Source organism: Neoarius graeffei, chromosome 4 (genome assembly GCF_027579695.1).
Source record: "Neoarius graeffei isolate fNeoGra1 chromosome 4, fNeoGra1.pri, whole genome shotgun sequence".
Lineage (NCBI taxonomy): Eukaryota > Metazoa > Chordata > Actinopteri > Siluriformes > Ariidae > Neoarius > Neoarius graeffei.
In genome coordinates, this window is record NC_083572.1 from 37,829,297 (window position 1) to 37,850,036 (window position 20,740).

Below are 20,740 nucleotides of genomic sequence, written 5' to 3' on the forward strand. Positions count from 1 at the left end.
ATTTAATTTAAATTGATTATTTTATTTCTTTAGTTTTTTTTCATTGTAATAGTTATATTTTTGGAGATTGAGGTGTTCTTGTGACATTAAAATAAAACTTTTAATATTTCGTTGATCAAAATATGCGTCACATCCTGTATGCAACACCTGTTGCCGCCAGACAAGTTATGAAATGCTGTCTGAATCGGCTGCGTGGTGGCGCAAGACCTGTACACGCCGCCTGAGTGTGGTGTGAAGAGGGAGCTGCGTGGTGGTCGCCCCGCGCTCCCTTAGTCTGCCACCTACCCCTCAGCTGTACAGACATGCTACATGGCAGGGGTTAGCAAGACACACCCCTGGGTTATCAGAACTCATTTGAGTCTGCTGTTATGAGCCAGTGAAGGTTCCTAGTGAGTTCAGGCATAGCTGAGACGACCGTCAGCTTCGAGGCGGGGTGAGCCAGACACCCTGGGGTGACGTGTCGTAACAAAGTGACTTATTTTGACCCCGGTAAGCTAGCAATGGATAAATCTAAGAAAAAAGTTTGACAAAAATAGAACGTTTAATGTGTCGTGGACATTCATTTGCTTTCATTGCTGACAAAACTGGTTTACTGGTATGCCTAATATGTGGTGAGAAATCAGCAAACAAAAATCAAACATTGAAAGACATTTCCAGAATAAAAACACACTGCCTTTGCTGAAAAATATCCAGTTGGAGACGAGCAAAGAGCAGCAATTTCGGAACTGCTACGGAAAGCTGATCAGAGCAAAACTACTTTCAAGTCATGGATGAACTGAAATAAACAGGGATTTCTTGTTTGCCCTTTATGCTGCATCTGTATGATTTTACAATGTTGGTGCATGAAATTTTCTTTTAAGTTAAAAAAAAAAATCCTCAAATAAGGGAAGGACTCAAAACAGGCCTGCATTGAATATTTTAGTTGAAAAAAAAAAAAAACTTTATAAATGCCAGGGTCTTTTTCTTTCAGAGTTCAAAATAATTTGGTGTTTTGCATTGTTAAAAATGGAAAATAAAGTCAGTTTTCTGTTTATAGGTTTATTAATTTCATAAAAGCAACACACTATAGTTCATATATGAAGCATAACTTTAAGGAAACTATATATGGAGTGTTATCTTCAATTTAGTGGTCAAATAGGTTTTGTGGCTCAGAGTGGCTTTTAATTTGGTGGGAAACAGGCCCAAATGGCTCTTTTAATGCTAAAGGTTGCCGACCCCTGCCCTAGCTAGTCACAGCCCACATATTGTGATCATAAAATCAAACTTTTGCTGGTGTCTCATGCAACACAAATTCTGCTATACTTGTGTCAGCTCAAACTGCTTCAAATTCCTCTAATATTCTGTCAAATATATATCTCCAAATTCTGAACTCCCCCCGATACTGATTTGGCAAATGCATTTCAGGGGATCCATAAAAAAATTAATAAATAAAAATAAAAGCCAGTACTGTCTTTTTTTCCTTTACATTTAAGGGCAAACACCATCAGTAGTGTGTTATACCCCAGGGTTTCTCCAACTATCCCCCCCAAGAGCAATAAAGAAACTTTGATCTGCTCCTGTTTTGAGAGCAGGGAACAATGTGAAATTGGACGCTAAAGCTGACAATGGCCATAAATGTTCCAAGTGTAAACTGCAATTAGTCCAACCTAAAGTAAAATATTTGGGATATGCCCTAATGTCTGAAGGACAACAAATTGACTCAGATAGGATTTCTAGCATCCTCAATTCACCAAAGCCCACAACAAAACGATGAGTTGGCTCGGCATGCTTAACTACTGTCAACCTTGGATACTGATTATTGAGCACCGATTTGAATCCCACAGAAGATTTGTGGACTGAACCTAAAAAGCATGTAGCAGCAAGAAGGCCCACAAACCTGGCCTTGTAACACCAGTTTTGTACACACCATTTCAATTTATTGTAGATTGTAGGAGGCTTGTGGAAAGTTACCAGTTTGATTCAAGTAATTAAAAGACATGCCACCAAATACTAACAAAGTGTATGCAAACTTTTAAGCCACTGAAAATCTGACAAAATAAATAGAAGCAGAAATAAATGTCTCTTGGCTATCATTTTGAAATGACCCATTATGGAAATAAATTTGATGTGCTCATTGACTTAAAGCAAAAAAGGTGGGGTAACGTGTGACACTAGAAAATTTAATGTTTTCAGTCTAGATGTGAACTTTTGGCTTCAATTATGAAATTATAATGAAATTATGGAATTGGGTTTGTACATTTTAGACACTCAACTGTAACTAAAAAGAGAATGCGATAATTTGCAAAAATCAAGGAAAATAGTACAGAGATAACATCAAATGTTGAAACTGAAAAATTGTATTGTTTTGAAAAATATATGCTCATTTTGAGGTCAGCAACACATTTAAGAAAAGTTGGGACAGGGGCAGCAAAAGACTGAAAAAAAGTTGTGTAATGCTAAAGAAAAACGTAATTTGATGATTTGGCAACAGGTCAGTAACATGATCACGTATAAAAAGAAGAGCATCCCAGAGAGGCCAAGTCTCTCAGAAGTAAAGATGGGGAGGGGTTCACTGTTCTGTGAAAGACTGCTTGGGCAAGCAGTGCAACAATTTAAAAATAACATTCCTCAATGTAAAATTGCAAAGAATTTGGGGATCACATCAACTATGGTACATATCATGAAAAGATTCAGAGAATCTGGAGAAATCTCTGCATGCAAGAGACAAGGTTGAAAATGGACATTGGATGCCTGTGAACTTCAGGCCCTCAGGTGACACTGCATTAAAAAGCAGACACGTGTCTGTAGTGAAAATCACTGTATGGGCTCAGGAACACTTCAGAAAACCATCATCTGTGAAAACAGTTCATTACTGCATCCAGAAAAGCACGTTAAAACCATATATAAACAACATCCAGAAACCCCGCCACCTTCTCTGTGCCTGAGCTCTTTCACAATGGACTGAGGCAAAGTAGAAAATTATGCCAAGGTCTGACAAACCATAAGTAGAAATTCTTTTTAGAAATCATGGACACCACGTCCTCCAGGCTAAAGAGGAGAGGGACCATCTGGCTTATCAGCGCACAGTTCAAAAGCCAGCATCTGTGATGGTATGAGGGTGCATTAGTGCACATGCCATGGGTAGCTTGAACATTTGGAAGGCATCATTAATGCTGAATGATCTCACACACTCACTTCAGAGTAATATGCTGCCATCCAGACAAAATCTTTTTCAGGGAAGGTCTTCCTTCTTTCAGCAAGACAATGCCAAACTGCTTTCTGCACTAAAACCGCATGGCTCCGTAGTAAGACAGAGTCTGGGTGCTTAAACTGGCCTGCCTGCAGTCCAGACCTGTCTCCCATTTAAAACATTTGGCACATTATGAAGCACAAAATATGACAAAGGAGATCCCAAACTGTTAAGCAAATGTAATTGTATATCAGGCAGGAACGGGACAACATTTATCTTTCAAAACTACAGCAATTGGTCCTAAACATTTGCAGTGTGATGCTATAAGTGGAGGTGATGCAACACAGTGGTAAACATGCCCTGTCCTAACTTTGAAACATGTTGCTGACATCAAATTGTGTATGCATATTTTTTTAAATCTCAGTTTCAACATTTGTTATGCTGTCTTTGTACCATTTTCAATGAAATATAGGGTTTCCATGATTTGCAACTTTGCAAAAAATAAAGGAACAATGACTAATGAATGAATGGGGCAAGTAAGTGCAGCCATTCAAAACACTTATTCAAAACTTGCCAAGGACACATGATCATGTGTATCCAGACCGATTTTTGACAAGTGGTTGCTGATGGCAGAACAACAAGCACTGTTTCTGACTAATTCTTTAAAACAGCCAGCAGTATTGCTGGTAACCTTTTAACATTTATGCACTCTGGTACCCTTAATATGACTAAAGTTTTATTCAACTTAACTTAAAGCTTAAACTTGAAAAGTAACATTTCTTAGCAGGAATATTATGCAGGTTTCCCCTAAAGCATCATAGCACAGCAGCCCCACTACACTTAATTTACTGACCGATATGCTTAGTGACATGCCGCTCCCCATTAAATCACTGCCGCGATTCTTACAATTTAGGCCTACCAAGGACCGTGTTAATGCAGAAAGTGTGCATTTTTACGCACAAAACTGCAATCAATCAATAAATAAAATTGCACATTCAGAATTTTAATGTGTCCCGGGACGCAGGGCATCTACTTGAAATTTTCCCGATTAACTTGGCAAATCTGTTAGATTGTTGTTCTTAAACAATCCTTTTTTTTGGTCTAATGTAAACTCAAGTACAGCGAAATTCCTCCTCTGCATTTAACCTATCTGAAGCGGTGAACATGCACACAGAGAGAGAGAGAGAGAGAGAGAGAGAGAGAGAGAGCAGTGTGCAGAATAAATAAAACACATTTGTGGGTAAATTACATGGTTCTGTGATGCCTGCATGTTTCAGCTTTTGAATGTAACACGATTTGCTGGTATAAAATAAATCTTTAATTGTTTCAGAGATTGTACTGACTGCAGTCGTCTCGATTTTCATTATTAACTGTTGCGGCTGTTTCTTTGTTTACCTGGCAGTATGGCGGATGCTGTGCGATAAACAAAAATCTGTGACATCACTGAAAGTCCTCTATATTCCATTTCAGGTTAAACACTCGCAAAGAATGACTGAAAAACCTTTAACTCCGTGGATTGTCAGTGGAAAAAAAAATGCCAAGACCATGGCCACACGCTGTGACTGTATGGCTCCAATCCTCCCTGATATATATTTTTAACCATTTATTTATTTGGGACCCACAAAAAAATGCCAAGGACCCCAATTTGACCAGTCATGTGGGTCTCAGGACCCAGAACTAAAAATCCTAGCACCACCCCTGCCTACAGTATAAAGCTAGACTCAATATGCATGTGCTTTGTAGCCTTTGAGCAGATAATCAATACAGTCCATATAAGCCCATGGCCCTGAACTTGACCCAAGTTCACAGCTGATGTCAGAAAAGGGTATTCCGTGCTGATTGGCCGAGTGTGTGTGGTATCCCGCGTTGATTGGACGAGTGATGCGCAATTAATATTAGTCAGTAACTTATGCAAAAACGGTGGCACCTTCAAGCAGGGTACAAGTGAGCAAAACACCAATCGGTTGCAGCTTAATTACGGAGTTTTTCCACAAAGAAAACAACTCAGCAACAGTGGGAGACTATAGTTGTGAGACCGCGACGGCCAGTTCGCTGCATGTTGCTGACTAAATTTTGCCAAATGCCAGGTCATTCGATTTTTTTTTCCCCATTATCTTTTTTTTTTCCACTTCAGTCTTGAATATTAGGTATTTGGTCATCCGTACTATTGCCAAAATGTAATGATCAGTATTTTGAACAACTCAAGTTATGTCACATCACCATTCACTTTGTTCGATGCGAAATAAACTGCAGTCTCCTTTGGAACAGTACACTACTTGTGAGATGCAAGTGGGTATTGTATTGACTGGTTTCCAGTTTTTCCTAGGGGAAACCCTGTTATGTATGCATACAAAGATTCCCACCAAATTTTCCCTGCCAGCTCTGACTGAACTTATTGTGAATGACTACTTAGACTTTATACAGGTAGTTGTCGACTTACGACCTATGCAACTTACGACCAATCGACTTTACGACTGTCTGGTTATGACTGGCAAGTGTTTCCCAGCTGAGCTAGCTGAGCGTACGACAGTTTCCGCCCCAGCTCCTGGTTTATGAAATGAGCAAATCCTCCCGCCAGCCCAAGCGCTGCAACAGCTGATGACGTAGACGACCCACAGCCAAGCACCAGTGATGCCAGCGGTCACTAAGTTTTGTATTTTGCTATGTTTTACATCTGCATTTTGGTACGTTTCAAACGAAAATGTTTTCTATTTTTCACACCTGTATTTCATATTTTTTGTTTTGCACATATTAAACGAATTGTACTGTAGTATGCAGTGTTTGACTTAAACCAAATAATGAGCCAAGGTAATGAAATAAGAAAATGTTGATAAAATAAGACTAAAGATGATTACAATATATCATTACACATCACAATATACTTACGCTCATTTAACAAAGGCTGACTTACGACCAGATCGGTTTACGACCGGTCAGTTGTAACCAAACGCAGTCGTAAGTCGACGCATACCTGTATGTTGTCCCCCCCCCCCTTTGTTATCCAGCTAAACCAGATCATTCTATTAATTTAATTCATTCAGTCATCTGTGTCTGAATTGAGAACATTCTAAATCACACAAGGAAGTTTAGAGGACACACATTTACTTATATTTGATATACTGTGTTTGGGTATAAGAAAGTGACTCTCACCTGGTTAAAGTTCCTTCTGTATGTCTCCTCCTCAAATGGCTCAGTCTGAAGCCGACCTGTTAATCACAAAAGTTTATATATACGGATATGAATGTCATAATATTGGGATTTCAATGATTTCTTTGAATTTTTCCTTTTTCTGTGGCATAAATGAGTGTACACTTAATAAAACACTTAAACCTTAATTTCTTAAACAACTAAGAAATTAAGGTTTAATTGTTTTAAAAATCTATTTGCTGAAGTTTATCAGACTAACTCTGGGCTTGTGTGTGCTTAATCACTTATTTTAAAAAGTATACAATTTTCATTAATAAGATACATGCTATAAAAATAAATGACATTTACTACTGGACTCATACAGTAATGTAATACAATGCAACACCAAAATAGAACTTTTTGGTTTAAATGAGAAGCATTATGTTTGGAGAAAGGAAAAAACACTGCATTCCAGCATAAGAACCTTATCCCATCTGTGAAACATGGTGGTGGTAGTATCATGGTTTGGGCCCGTTTTGCTGCATCTGGGCCAGGATGGCTTGCTATCATCGATGGAACTCTGAATTATATCAGCGAATTCTAAAGGAAAACGTCAGGACATCTGTCTGTCAACTGAATCTCAAGAGAAGGTGGGTCATGCAGCAAGGCAACGACCCTAAGCACACAAGTCGTTCTACCAAAGAATGGTTGAAGAAGAATGTTTTGGAATGGCCAAGTCAAAGTCCTGACCTTAATCCAATCAAAATGTTGTCAAAGGACCTGAAGCGAGCAGTTCATGTGAGGAAACCCACCAACATCCCAGAGTTGAAGCTGTTCTGTACAGAGGAATGGGCTAAAATTCCTCCAATCTGGTGTGCAGGACTGATCAACAGTTACCAGAAACGTTTAATTGCAGTTACTGCTGCATAAGGGGGTCACACCAGATACTGAAAGCAAAGGTTCATATACTTTTGCCACTCACAGATATGTAATATTGGATCACTTTCCTCCATAAATAAATGACCAAGTATAATATTTTTGTCTCATTTGTTTAACTGGGTTCTCTTTATCTACTTTTAGGATTTGTGTGAAAATCTGATGTTTTAGGTCATATTTATGCAGAAATATAGAAAATTCTAAAGGGTTCACAAACTTTCAAGCACCACTGTACTTGCTTCTCTTTCCACTCCAGGAATAAGAAAAATACACATTTTGTCCTTTTTGTGTGTTTACTTCTTGAGAAATAAAAGAATTTCGAATATCATAATATTAAAAACTAACCTTACTGTGGTGGCTTTTGTACGCCTTCAGGCTTTGCTTTGTGTAATTTCCCAGCATTGAAATCAGACACATAAGTGTCAGGAAACAATTCCTGGACATGTCAATATCACTGGACTACTGGTTCTTTCGTAATTTGTAAGGATTACTGTTGAGTCCAACTGCCTTTAATTTAAGCAGATAATTGTTATTTTTACTCCTGGTTTCGCAGTTTCTCCTACTATCGTTTGCTACATGGTTCAACTGACGGGGCGAATTCCGGTGGGAAAGTGACCTCAGTGCATAAGCATCCGATTGGCCAAATGGCGTGAATGCATGGCCCATGTATCCAGGACTCCATCTAATAGATCAAATGTTCACATGCTAAGTGTGAAGGCATAATGCGTGTAAATAAAATGATTTTTCTTATTCATAATGTTTCATGGAGCCTTTTGCAAGGTGTTTATCATTTATGTTCATATTGAGATGCTGATGAAAATACAACATCACTTATGTCAGTGTATGTAAACTTGGGACCGCAACTGTATCATTAAGTTCACTATGTGTGTACATGTGGAAGAACTTCTGTATATAGAGTATGCACCTCTGCTAAGCATAGCTCCATTCTCTCTGTACTCTTGTATCTCAGCATCTTTCTTGAGCAGCAAAGCAGTTAGTTCTCCAACATGTCTATGCAGCACTTGAGTCATGGACAAAAAGGGACACACTAGCTCTCTGCACACCTTTCACATAAAATACACAAGATTACAAAAACACATTATATCGATCTTCAAAATTCATCAAGCTTCATGTAACCACTTTAATGTTTACATCTGCCATGCTTTTTAAAATGTCAGTCACAACATTTAGGGCTCATGTAAAAAGAGACTATATATTTAAAACAAACAAACAAACCACATACCACCGCTACAGAGGCAGGGGTGCAGCGGAATTCCCAAAATAATGGTACATCTCCCAGCTCACTCTTGAGACTGACAGTTAGGTGGTCCCCCTCATGCTTGAGAAGGAAACGTACAGCTGGGCTCTCTTCATCTGACTGTCTGGAGAGACATGGCCAAACCACGGAGCGTAGACGAGTACAAAATGCACGCACTGGAGCCCTTAGACGCTTATTTAAAACCTGAGAGGGATTTAAAAAAAAAAAAGTTACTTCAATTTTGCCAAGTGTGAAGTGCGGCCTGTACCAACTATCTGCTATCCATGGCATCTTTGTTGTGGGAGTATGAAAAATCCTTGCCTGTGCACGTCTCTCAATGCTGTCTGTGCTCATCTCTTCCTCCCAAACACTGTTCAGGTCACTCAGCAGCAACCGATATTCTGTGTCACCAAACCAGGCTTTGGTCAACAACTTGGAACCATCAATATTCACAGGCACCCATGGCAAAGCCGACAAAGCTCCCTCAGTATGGTCCGTACTCTCCATACCTGCACAATACAGAACCACAATATTAAATTTAACCACAATATTAATATTAAAGCACCTTGAAACTTACAATAAAAGGACAAAAGAAGTTAAATGTACAAGTGACAACTAAGCATTGGTTAATGAATGAATGAATGAATGAATGAACCCTTTGTCACTGTTGCCAGTGAAATTGACCATCAACCTGTCCTTACAGAGGGGGAACAGGACAGGAAGACAGGGATAAAAGAAAAGGAAACACAACATGAGGAGAGCTAAGGAAAAAAAGAACACCCCCACTATGCTCCTGTCAAGAGTACAGTGTGGGAACATTTAAAAAACCTTTGCACATAAGCACACAATAACACAAGTACACTTTAAACACAGGACTTGAGGGGGGGGAGGGGGTAGAGGTAATCCAGCGCAAGCAAGCAGCCGTCCGTTCCTGCAGCCATGAAGGCACTGGTCACACACCCGTTTGTCACACTGGGGATGAAAATGGCGACCGCGGAAAGTTGGAGAAGGAATGCGAGGAATGCGAGAGCATCTCCCAGCAGTAACCTTCAGGGGGAAATGTTGCCTCAGCAACGGCCTTAACCGAGGCCGCTGCTGTCTCAGGGAGCCGAATGTCGAGAAGATATAAATTGTTTGGTCTTTCCAGACGCAGTCTTTGCACGTCCACACCGCTCGTCCATATCTGTCCATTCTGTTCAAATTGAAAAACGTATTCCTTGCAAAGCTGAAAGCTTCTCCGAGATAACCATGTTGTGGTTCAAGTTCTGAATGTCCACAGTCTGAGTGCCAACAGCTTTGCCCACCACTCCAATCATATCGGGCAGCTTTGTGGGGCTTTGAACAGCTGTCACCATTGTCTGATTTCCTCGATATGCCAGGGCAATGCCTAATCCAATCAGCAAAAGTCCTGTAATCATGGTTCCGAATAGGTAGATATCTTCAATGTCCTCCACAGAAAGAATCACCAGGCACACGACTCGCCACCGCTCCCACGCATCCATCGTGTAACCAGCCGCAAACGTTCCGGCAGGACAGACGGGTTCCCCTGAACCCAGGCTTCTCGTAGAGAAAACTGTGTCAATTTCGTTAGGAGACCAGTTTATCAATTCCATGCTTTTTTAGTTTAGAAAGTAATGCAGGGAGAGTCTCTTCAAAAAAGTACAGTAGACGAGACAAGACAAAGAAGCACAAGCAGGGAAAAAAAAGGAGGGAAAAGGAGAGCAGAGAATGCGACCACCTTCCGTGGAAGCACGGAAGCCTCCAGCTGTAAGGAGATTTTAAATGCATTGCATTCATGGCACCAGCAAATGAATTTAACAAATCAAATCTAGAATGGTTTTAGTTACTTAGGGGGAAAAAAAAATTGTCAGCAAGTTAAAACAGAATTATGTAGACTATGGCCCTGTTCAGACTTAACACCTATCTCAGGGGATCAGATCACAACACTATACAATGCTAAATAGGGATCTAGAGGTGTTGTCCCCAATCATCAGGGCTTTCCACAAGCGCCGGCTGCCGGCCATACAGCCGACTACACAATTAAGTCCAGCCGGCTACTTTAATGACTATTATTTTTGTAGACCACAGGCTCTAAATATTAATTTTCGATTTTAATAAAATTAAATGTTTATCTAACGGACTGACAATAATGTCAAACTGAACCGCACTCATTTAAGTTGTGATTCGCGCTGTTTGTACCGATAATGACCACAAATTCCCCGCCGACTTCATTGATCAGGGGAGAGTAACTCATCCGTGGCCCCGACATGCGGTGTGTGCGCGCGCACTCGGCGGAGGCAGTAGTATGTCGAGGCTGTCGGAGGGAACAGAAGCAGAGATAACGCTTATTTTGTCTCCGGTAAACCAGTCTTCTCTCGTTCAATTACGTGCTGGCATCAAAAGACACCGTTGGTTGTAAATGAAACCAAACTGAGTCGTTGGAGTGTACAACCACAATTCCAAAAAAGTTGGGACAAAGTACAAATTGTAAATAAAAACGGAATGCAATGATGTGGAAGTTTCAAATTCCATATTTTATTCAGAATAGAACATAGATGACATATCAAATGTTTAAACTGGGGGGCGTCGTGGCTCAGGTGGTTAAGGCGCCATACCATGAATGCGGGCGACCCGGGTTCGATTCCGGCCCGGGGTCATTTCCCGATCCCTTCCCGTCTTTCTCTCTCCCGCTCATTTCCTGTCTCTACACTGTCCTATCCAATAAAGGTGCAAAAAGCCCAAAAAAATATCTTTAAAAAAAAAAAAAAAAAGTTTAAACTGAGAAAATGTATCATTTAAAGAGAAAAATTAGGTGATTTTAAATTTCATGACAACAACACATCTCAAAAAAGTTGGGACAAGGCCATGTTTACCACTGTGAGACATCCCCTTTTCTCTTTACAACAGTCTGTAAACGTCTGGGGACTGAGGAGACAAGTCGCTCAAGTTCAGGGATAGGAATGTTAACCCATTCTTGTCTAATGTAGGATTCTAGTTGCTCAACTGTCTTAGGTCTTTTTTGTCGCTTCTTCCATTTTATGATGCACCAAATGTTTTCTATGGGTGAAAGATCTGGACTGCAGGCTGGCCAGTTCAGTACCCGGACCCTTCTTCTACGCAGCCATGATGCTGTAATTGATGCAGTATGTGGTTTGGCATTGTCATGTTGGAAAATGCAAGGTCTTCCCTGAAAGAGACGTTGTCTGGATGGGAGCATATGCTGCTCTAGAACCTGGATATACCTTTCAGCATTGATGGTGTCTTTCCAGATGTGTAAGCTGTTCATGCCACACACACTAATGCAACCCCATACCATCAGAGATGCAGGCTTCTGAACTGAGAGCTGATAACAACTTGGGTCGTCCTTCTCCTCTTTAGTCCGAATGACACGGCATCCCTGATTTCCATAAAGAACTTCAAATTTTGATTCGTCTGACCACAGAACAGTTTTCCACTTTGCCACAGTCTATTTTAAATGAGCCTTGGCCCAGAGAAGACGTCTGTGCTTCTGGATCATGTTTAGATATGGCTTCTTCTTTGAACTATAGAGTTTTAGCTGGCAACGGCGGATGGCACGGTGAATTGTGTTCACAGATAATGTTCTCTGGAAATATTCCTGAGCCCATTTTGTGATTTCCAATACAGAAGCATGCCTGTATGTGATGCAGTGCCGTCTAAGGGCCCGAAGATCACGGGCACCCAGTATGGTTTTCAGGCCTTGACCCTTACGCACAGAGATTCTTCCAGATTCTCTGAATCTTTTGATGATATTATGCACTGTAAATGATGATATGTTCAAACTCTTTGCAATTTTACACTGTCGAACTCCTTTCTGATATTGCTCCACTATTTGTCGGCGCAGAATTAGAGGGATTGGTGATCCTCTTCCTATCTTTACTTCTGAGAGCCGCTGCCACTCCAAGATGCTCTTTGTATACCCAGTCATGTTAATGACCTATTACCAATTGACCTAACGAGCTGCAATTTGGTCCTCCAGCTGTTCCTTTTTTGTACCTTTAACTTTTCCAGCCTCTTATTGCCCCTGTCCCAACTTTTTTGAGATGTGTTGCTGTCATGAAATTTCAAATGAGCCAATATTTGACATGAAATTTCAAAATGTCTCACTTTCGACATTTGATATGTTGTCTATGTTCTATTGTGAATACAATATCAGTTTTTGAGATTTGTAAATTATTGCATTCCATTTTTATTTACAATTTGTACATTGTCCCAACTTTTCTGGAATCGGGGTTGTATATTCATACACAAATAGAGAAATGTTCGCTGAGTGTGTAATTGTGTAGCCCCACTGCAGACCGTTGTCGTTGTTAATTCATATCGTGCTCAGCTGCGTGAATGTGTCATGCACCGAAAATAAGAGATTTACAAGCCAGGGATGCCTCATGATGCAATATGCAAGAAAAGAAAGATTTACTGCCATTTTACTTTGTATTTGAGTAAAGTGAATAAATAAATGGTCTGTGGAAAATGCATTTAATCCTGGGAACTGCGTGCACAGGAGTTTATTTTGTGTTTACTCCCCCCCGGCGGCTACTTATTTGTCATGGCTGGCTAGTATGAGCCTTAGTGGAAAGCCCTGATCATCCAAGGACCACACATCGTAGTATGAACGGCAATGTGCCCTGACACAATGCAACTATCCTTTTATCCACGGTTGAAATCATAGTTACCACAGCTCTTTGTGCTGAGAAAACAAACTTTTACAAAGCTACTACAATATAGCCATGGTTTTACTATTCTCTCACACACACAAAAAAAAAACAAGAGCAACTGTGAGCTACTGCTCACTTACCTCTGTACTAAACAACAACAACCCTGCTCCCGCTTATATCAGAACGCAAGCAAATCGAAGGAATAGGACACTTATGAATGTTGACTTCAACAAATAATTACCCAGAAACAAGCAAGTAAAGAGCAGTGTCCTCCCCAGGTATTTCAAATAGCATCCTGGTAAACTGTCATTTTGAAATAGCATTTTGCTTCTTGAAACAACGTCAGAATCCACCCTATACGTTTCGTAAATACATTCAGTCGGTAAACAGGAAGTTGATGTGCGACAGACCTGAAAACTGTATTACACTGTATAGAACCCCAAGCTGAAGTTTGGTACCAAGTGGCTATGATTTGTAGTTGCTGAGAAAAAGGGTGTTTCGGATGGATGGAGAGACAGACAGAGGTAAACCAGTATTTCCCCCCCGGAGCAGGGGTATAAATAAAAAAAAAAAAAACCTATGGTAATCAGTTTCACGATGTTTATATGATAGTATCCATGATTATACCATTACCATTGTCTCTACCTTTGCGTACTCATAGTTCCTCTGTACTAAACAATGACTGTATAAAGGAAAACAAAATATAGATCACATTGCCTATCCAAAACTTATTTAACTAAATTAGTACTTCTTGAAAAACAGCTACAGTGGGGCAAAAAAGTATTTAGTCAGCCACCAATTGTGCAAGTTCTCCCACTTAAAAAGATGAGAGAGGCCTGTAATTTTCATCATAGGTACACTTCAACTATGAGAGACAGAATGGGGGGGAAAGAATCCAGGAAATCACATTGTAGGATTTTTAATGAATTAATTGGTAAATTCCTCGGTAAAATAAGTATTTGGTCACCTACAAACAAGCAAGATTTCTGGCTCTCACAGACCTGTAACTACTTCTTTAAGAGGCTCCTCTGTCCTCCACTCGTTACCTGTAGTAATGGCACCTGTTTGAACTTATCAGTATAAAAGACACCTGTCCACAACCTCAAACAGTCACACTCCAAACTCCACTATGGCCAAGACCAAAGAGCTGTCAAAGAACACCAGAAAATTGTAGACCTGCACCAGGCTGGGAAGACTGAATCTGCAATAGGTAAGCAGCTTGGTGTGAAGAAATCAACTGTGGGAGCAATTATTAGAAAATGGAAGACATACAAGACCACTGATAATCTCCCTCGATCTGGGGCTCCACGCAAGATCTCACCCTGTGGGGTCAAAATGATCACAAGAACGGTGAGCAAAAATCCCAGAACCGCACGGGGGGGCCTCGTGAATGACCTGCAGAGAGCTGGGACCAAAGTAACAAAGGCTACCATCAGTAACACACTACACCGCCAGGGACTCAAATCCTGCAGTGCCAGACGTGTCCCCCTGCTTAAGCCAGTACATGTCCAGGCCCGTCTGAAGTTTGCTAGAGAGCATTTGGATGATCCAGAAGAGGATTGGGAGAATGTCATATGGTCAGATGAAACCAAAATAGAACTTTTTGGTAAAAACTCAACTTGTCGTGTTTGGAGGAGAAAGAATGCTGAGTTGCATCCAAAGAACACCATACCTACTGTGAAGCATGGGGGTGGAAACATCATGCTTTGGGGCTGTTTTTCTACAAAGGGACCAGGACGACTGATCCGTGTAAAGGAAAGAATGAATGGGGCCATGTATTGTGAGATTTTGAGTGAAAACCTCCTTCCATCAGCAAGGGCATTGAAGATGAAACGTGGCTGGGTCTTTCAGCATGACAATGATCCCAAACACACCGCCCGGGCAACGAAGGAGTGGCTTTGTAAGAAGCATTTCAAGGTCCTGGAGTGGCCTAGCCAGTCTCCAGATCTCAACCCCATAGAAAATCTTTGGAGGGAGTTGAAAGTCTGTGTTGCCCAGCGACAGCCCCAAAACATCACTGCTCTAGAGGAGATCTGTATGGAGGAATGGGCCAAAATACCAGCAACAGTGTGTGAAAACCTTGTGAAGACTTACAGAAAACATTTAACCTCTGTCATTGCCAACAAAGGGTAAATAACAAAGTATTGAGATGAACTTTTGTTATTGACCAAATACTTATTTTCCACCATAATTTGCAAATAAATTCTTTAAAAATCAGACAATGTGATTTTCTGGATTTTTTTTTCTCATTTTGTCGCTCATAGTTGAGGTATACCTATGATGAAAATTACAGGCCTCTCATCTTTTTAAGTGGGAGAACTTGCACAATTGGTGACTGACCAAATACTTTTTTGCCCCACTGTATTTGGGCTTAACTACACCCCCTACCTTTGCAGACATCCTCAGAACACTGAAGATGTCTGGTTCAAATCCATATTTCCAATTATGAATTGCAGCCATTTGAGTAAACCAGCTCTGACTCCTTGGATCTGTTCGACATGTGGCGTCCATATTGTTTATGAAATTAAAACACAGGATTTTGATCAATGTTAAATGATTTCCTGAGTAGTCTGAAACAAACTTGTAAAAAGTGTTTGTTTTGCCAAGAACTAGTCCACATAATATGTAAAACCTACTTATCAGAAATTTGAGTGAGCAGAGCTAAATCCACCAAAGGGCAATTTTGTGTAATGAGAAAAAGAATCAAGCTAAAAAAAGGAATTTAATTGTACGCCTTATTTTACAAAAGTATATGCTTGGTTTTGTGTGCGCAAACACAAATAGCACTGCACAGTGGCCAATTTGATTGAGACTGGATCAAGTAGCATAACATGGATGCCTAAAAATCCTAACAAAAACAATGTTTTTCAGTTCCAGTGGCATAATTATTGAGCACTAGTGAGGGGTTTTTTGTTTTGTTTTTTAAATGTAGAATGGAGAGCAACATCTTAAGAAAATATTTTTAAAGCAAAACCATACATAGTAGTCAACATATGTAGGGTCTGTTTATCGTGGAGTTCCCCACACACAAAGCACATGGAGTGGAGCCCCATAAGTCAAACAAAATCCAAAAATAAATACCATTTGCCAATCATGGCAAGTGCCCTGATGTGCCCCCTGCACACATTTAAATTAAAAATAAACCTTTTTAAAACAACAATTTAACCATTTAAAAAAAAAAAGTTACAATATTCCTAAAAATAGGCTTACCTGGGCACAACCATTTACACTGAAACCGGATAGCTACTTGTGACATAACCAGCACATTAGTATGCCATTTCCCATAGTAATGCAGGGCCATCAAATAAAGGCTTCTAATTCTTTAAAATAAATAAATAAATAAAATCCCTGGTCGCCACTGTGTGCTCGCTCACGCTCTCTCTCTCACACACCACTGCTTCAGATGGGTTAAAGTGCATATTCTGGACCAATTTCGTTTTTTTTTTTAATATGAAAAGTATGTCCCTTTACACACTCATCCAGAAGGGTAATTTTGCACAAGGCCATCTGTCTACAGCAGAAAAAAATAAAATGCGTCTGGAAAAATCCCAAGGGAGTCTGGAGCCAGAATCGTGACGTTATCTGCAGAAGCGCCAGCAGGCTGCGCAAGCTTTGCGCGGTTTCAGTGCACAGCCTGTGTAGCCCAAGCGCTCCCATTTCTCTCTCATTGTCCGGTCTTTTGAGAAACGATGAGTACTAATCCCATCAAGATTGGTGTTGCTACACCCTCCTACGATACATCTGTTAACCATTTTAATAATTACGCGATAATGTTGAAGTAGTTTGCAGAAAACCACCAGGTCGTTTTCTCATAAACAAACCAGTGCTGACGTAGGATTCAGAGGGAGGCATCCCGCAGATGACGTCAGTGACGTCAAATTTGCAGAAAATGCAAAACGTGACAGATATTTGACCAAAGTTTAATATAAAATAGGAGAATTACATTGATCTTGCTCCTGAATTTACCCATGATATGCACTTTAAATGCAGAGAAAGAACTTCACTGTACTGTAATGTATGTGAGACAAATAAAGGCTTCGAATTCTAAAAATCCAATCACGAATTCTCTGTAACCATGTGATTCCATTTCAATGACGTGTAAAGGCCTCTGCATGCTCTTGCGACAAGGCTTTCGCAGATACAGTAGCTTTTCGCAGACAGTTGTAATTTATCATTGAGCGGGGAGTAATAGGCGTGCACGATGTTATTCACCGCCACAACGCAAGGGGGCGCGAAGTCGCTAGGAGTAGTTGGTGGGTGTGGTTAGTGGAGTGTTTATCCTCCGGTTACTTATAATGACTAGAACTGGAGTCGTATAGATGTACGCATTTCCTCACTTCCTCGATCAACCGCTCTTCGTGCTGCTCCATCTTCGCCCGTGTTTTTAAAAATGGCGGTCGTGAAAACAAACCAAACCGGGAAAGTAGGGAAGCGGAAGTGCGTGTACAGCGGATGTAGAGTGGACCAATCAGAGCCCTCTTGTCTGCGAGGCTTCTGCGGTGGTCACAATTTTTGGGAGGTGTGTGCAGAGCATCTGCGAAGGTGGGGGGGCTACGCAGACGCTATCTGCGACGCTATCTGCGAGGACTGTGTTGTCAGCATAAATTGGCCTTAAACCTAACATGGCTAGATTACACATACGCAGTACTGACACGGATTCTAGTCAACAATGACTGTCATAGCAATGGGATTCTTGCCATCTAAAAAGATTGCTTTTCTCAGAGAATAAAAACAAAAAAGCATAACACAAGAATTAATTTCTTTTTAAAAACTGCCAGTGGTGGAGCATTTATAGGCAGCAAAACCGCCTCTGCTCACTTGTGTGTTCACTGCTTCAATAATCGGGCTTATTTTTACACCCAAACACTTGGGCATGTTTAGGGCTGTTTACAACTATTTAGAAATTATAAATATCCACTAGATCTCAGCCTCAGTAAGTAATGTGCTGTGTAAACACGTCACAGTCTCGGATTCTCTCGTGTAACTTGTACTCAGAGCGCGATATTTGAACCTCAGAGAGGGTAAGATGGCAGCACCCAGGGACATTTTATTTTAAAAGAAAGACAACCTGTACACAGCATACAGGTACAAATGAATAATCAAACATGTCTTGTATGGATATTAACTGTCAGTATGGAGTTTATTTTTAGGTTTTGTTTGGCTTTAAAGTGCATATCACAGGTAAATTCAGGAGCAAGATCAATGTAATTCTCCTATTTTATATTAAACTTTGGTCAAATATCTGTCACATTTTGTGCAATACCAGAAAAATTCAGTTGAAATCAAGCCATTTGAGGCAAATTGGTCTGCGTCCGAAAAAAATTGCCATTTGGATTTCCCGGCAAACAATGATTTTCATGATGTCGCGTGCGGGATGCCTCCCTCTGAATCCTACGTCAGCACTGGTTTGTTTATGAGAAAATGACCTGGTGGTTTTCTGCAAATTTCTTCAACATTATCATGTAATTATTAAAATGGTTAACAGATGTATCGTAGGAGGGTGAAGCAACACCAATCATGATGGGATTAGTACTCATCGTTTTCCAAAAGACCAGACAATGAGAGAGAAATGGGAGCGCTTGGTCTACACAGGCTGTGCACTGAAACCGTGCAAAGCTCGCGCAGCCTGCTGGCACTTCCGCAGGTAACGTCACGAATCTGGCTCCAGACTCCCTTGGGATTTTTCCAGACACGTTTTGTTATTTTATTTTTTTTCTGCTGTAGACAGATGGCCTTGTGCAAAATTACCCTTCTGGATGAGTGTGTAAAGGGGCATACTTTCATAAAAAAAAAAAAAACGAAATTGGTCCAAGATATGCAGGGCTCGACATTAACGGTTGTCCGCTTGTCCGGGACAAGTAATCCTTTATGTCGGACAAGTTCATCGTCTCAGTTACTTGTCCGATCGGACAAGTGCCAAAATACGCCGATATTCGGGCTACATATCAAATTTATCAGTTTATTCACGATTTCCGAAGCATCTCACTCGACATATTGTTTTGATGAATCACCGGATGTTTCTCTTCAGAAAGAGCGATGTGCGCACGCACAATATTCCGCTTGCGAAACCGGCCAATACCGCTTAGTGTATTTGAGCTGAAAAGTAAACGGTCGTTTACCAGACCCTCCAGGATTTCGCGATGTTGTGATTTGCAACTTCAACAAAACTCAACCAATCCCCGCGAATTCAGGGCGGTGTTGCTATTATATCCAGTCACCGCAACTTTCCCGTAAATTTGACCAATCGTTGGCGTCGTCTTGAGGTGACGTTGACAAACTACCTTCCGCCTTACTTCCGTGTATACGTTCAAGAGAAGCAGCATGTGCGCAGTGTTGCCAGATTGGGTGGTTTTAAGTGCATTTTGGTGGGTTAACATATTTTAGGCTGGAAAACGTCAGCAGTATCTGGCAACACTGCATGTGCGAGTCAGTGTTTATGTAGGCTTAAAATCTGTTACTGAAAGTGTGTTATGTTTACAGTGAAGGACTGTGTGCACGTTATTTTTTTACTTAATACAAGAAATTAATGGATGCCAACATTTTTGCCTTTGGTATTTTATTTTCCATTGTTTAGGCAGCTTCAGCATCATACTGTGAGATTCTGTTCAATTTGTTTTTTTTCTTCTATGAAGCCTGAGCCATTTATTATTAGTTTATAATTGTTTAATTTAGTCTTCAGGAGAGACTGCCTGCACACAGTACTAGTATTAATAGTATAGTATACATGTTTCCAATGATATGGAACCAAATATTTGTTTTATGGTATAAAGAATGATTTAAGTGCATCCCTTTTGGAGCTACCTGTGGTCAAAAAAGCACTTTTTCTCAATGACACGAGTAATTTTGCTAAATATGACATATATTGCCATACATTCACCAAAAATAACGTTATCACCAAATTTTTTTTGCATGGTAAATAGAGTTATCACAGGGCTACAATAAACAACCAAGTTTATTTAGTCAAGCCTTTTGATATTGAAGATAATAAGTGTTAAATGTGATTTTTAGCTTGCCTACCCTGATTGTAAAACAACCCTTAAAGCAGCTCCGCCGCGGTAAATTGCTTCACATTCAAGAGGCTCTCCTATTTCTCAAGAAATAAACTTACAAAAAGAACTAAATGTGCATTTTCCTACTCAGGATTAGGCGAATAACCAAGTACAATTAAACATTCTCTTACAAAGCTCGCTATACAGTGCAGTCTGACTATAAATTTAATCTCAGCCCACCTCCACTGCAAGTTGATATTCTTCCTCGTCACTTCTATGTCTTCTTCTGTCAATTTACTGGCGGTTGGCGTTCCAATTCCGCGCATTACCGCCACCAACTGTTGTATGTGTGGAGCAACAATGCGGATAGACGATCAGTCAACAAACAACAGACATCCCAAGTCTCCCGCATATTGATAGCGGCTCCCTGATGCCTGCAAATTACATACAATCTCACGGAATCTAGAGCAAGCGAGCAATCTTCATCCCGAACCTATCGACCAGTCAGTGAGTGCAGAGAGCATGAAGAAGAGCAGCAGCTGCTCCAGCTGTTTTCTGGAACCCAGGAAATTAATGCATGGTACAAATC

The 20,740-nt window shown here is 40.5% G+C and overlaps 1 protein-coding gene across 5 annotated transcripts in view; it reads right to left on the reverse strand.

Moving 5' to 3' along the window:
• The window catches only part of nhej1 (nonhomologous end-joining factor 1), a 41,547-nt gene extending 21,054 nt beyond the window's left edge, over positions 1–20,493 (reverse strand). For 4 of the 5 annotated variants that reach the window (XR_009654535.1, XM_060919216.1, XM_060919215.1 and 1 more), the window contains exons 1-5: positions 20,392–20,493; positions 8,811–8,998; positions 8,475–8,693; positions 8,157–8,295; positions 6,320–6,375 (exon numbers count right to left, since the gene is read on the reverse strand). Coding sequence is in view for 4 of the 5 variants with exons in the window: in XM_060919216.1 (XP_060775199.1) it covers positions 6,320–6,375; positions 8,157–8,295; positions 8,475–8,693; positions 8,811–8,996 (600 nt within the window). In the remaining variant the exon portion in view is untranslated. The other variant, XM_060919214.1, reaches the window with a different exon arrangement.
• Between the last annotated feature and the right edge of the window lie 247 nt (positions 20,494–20,740).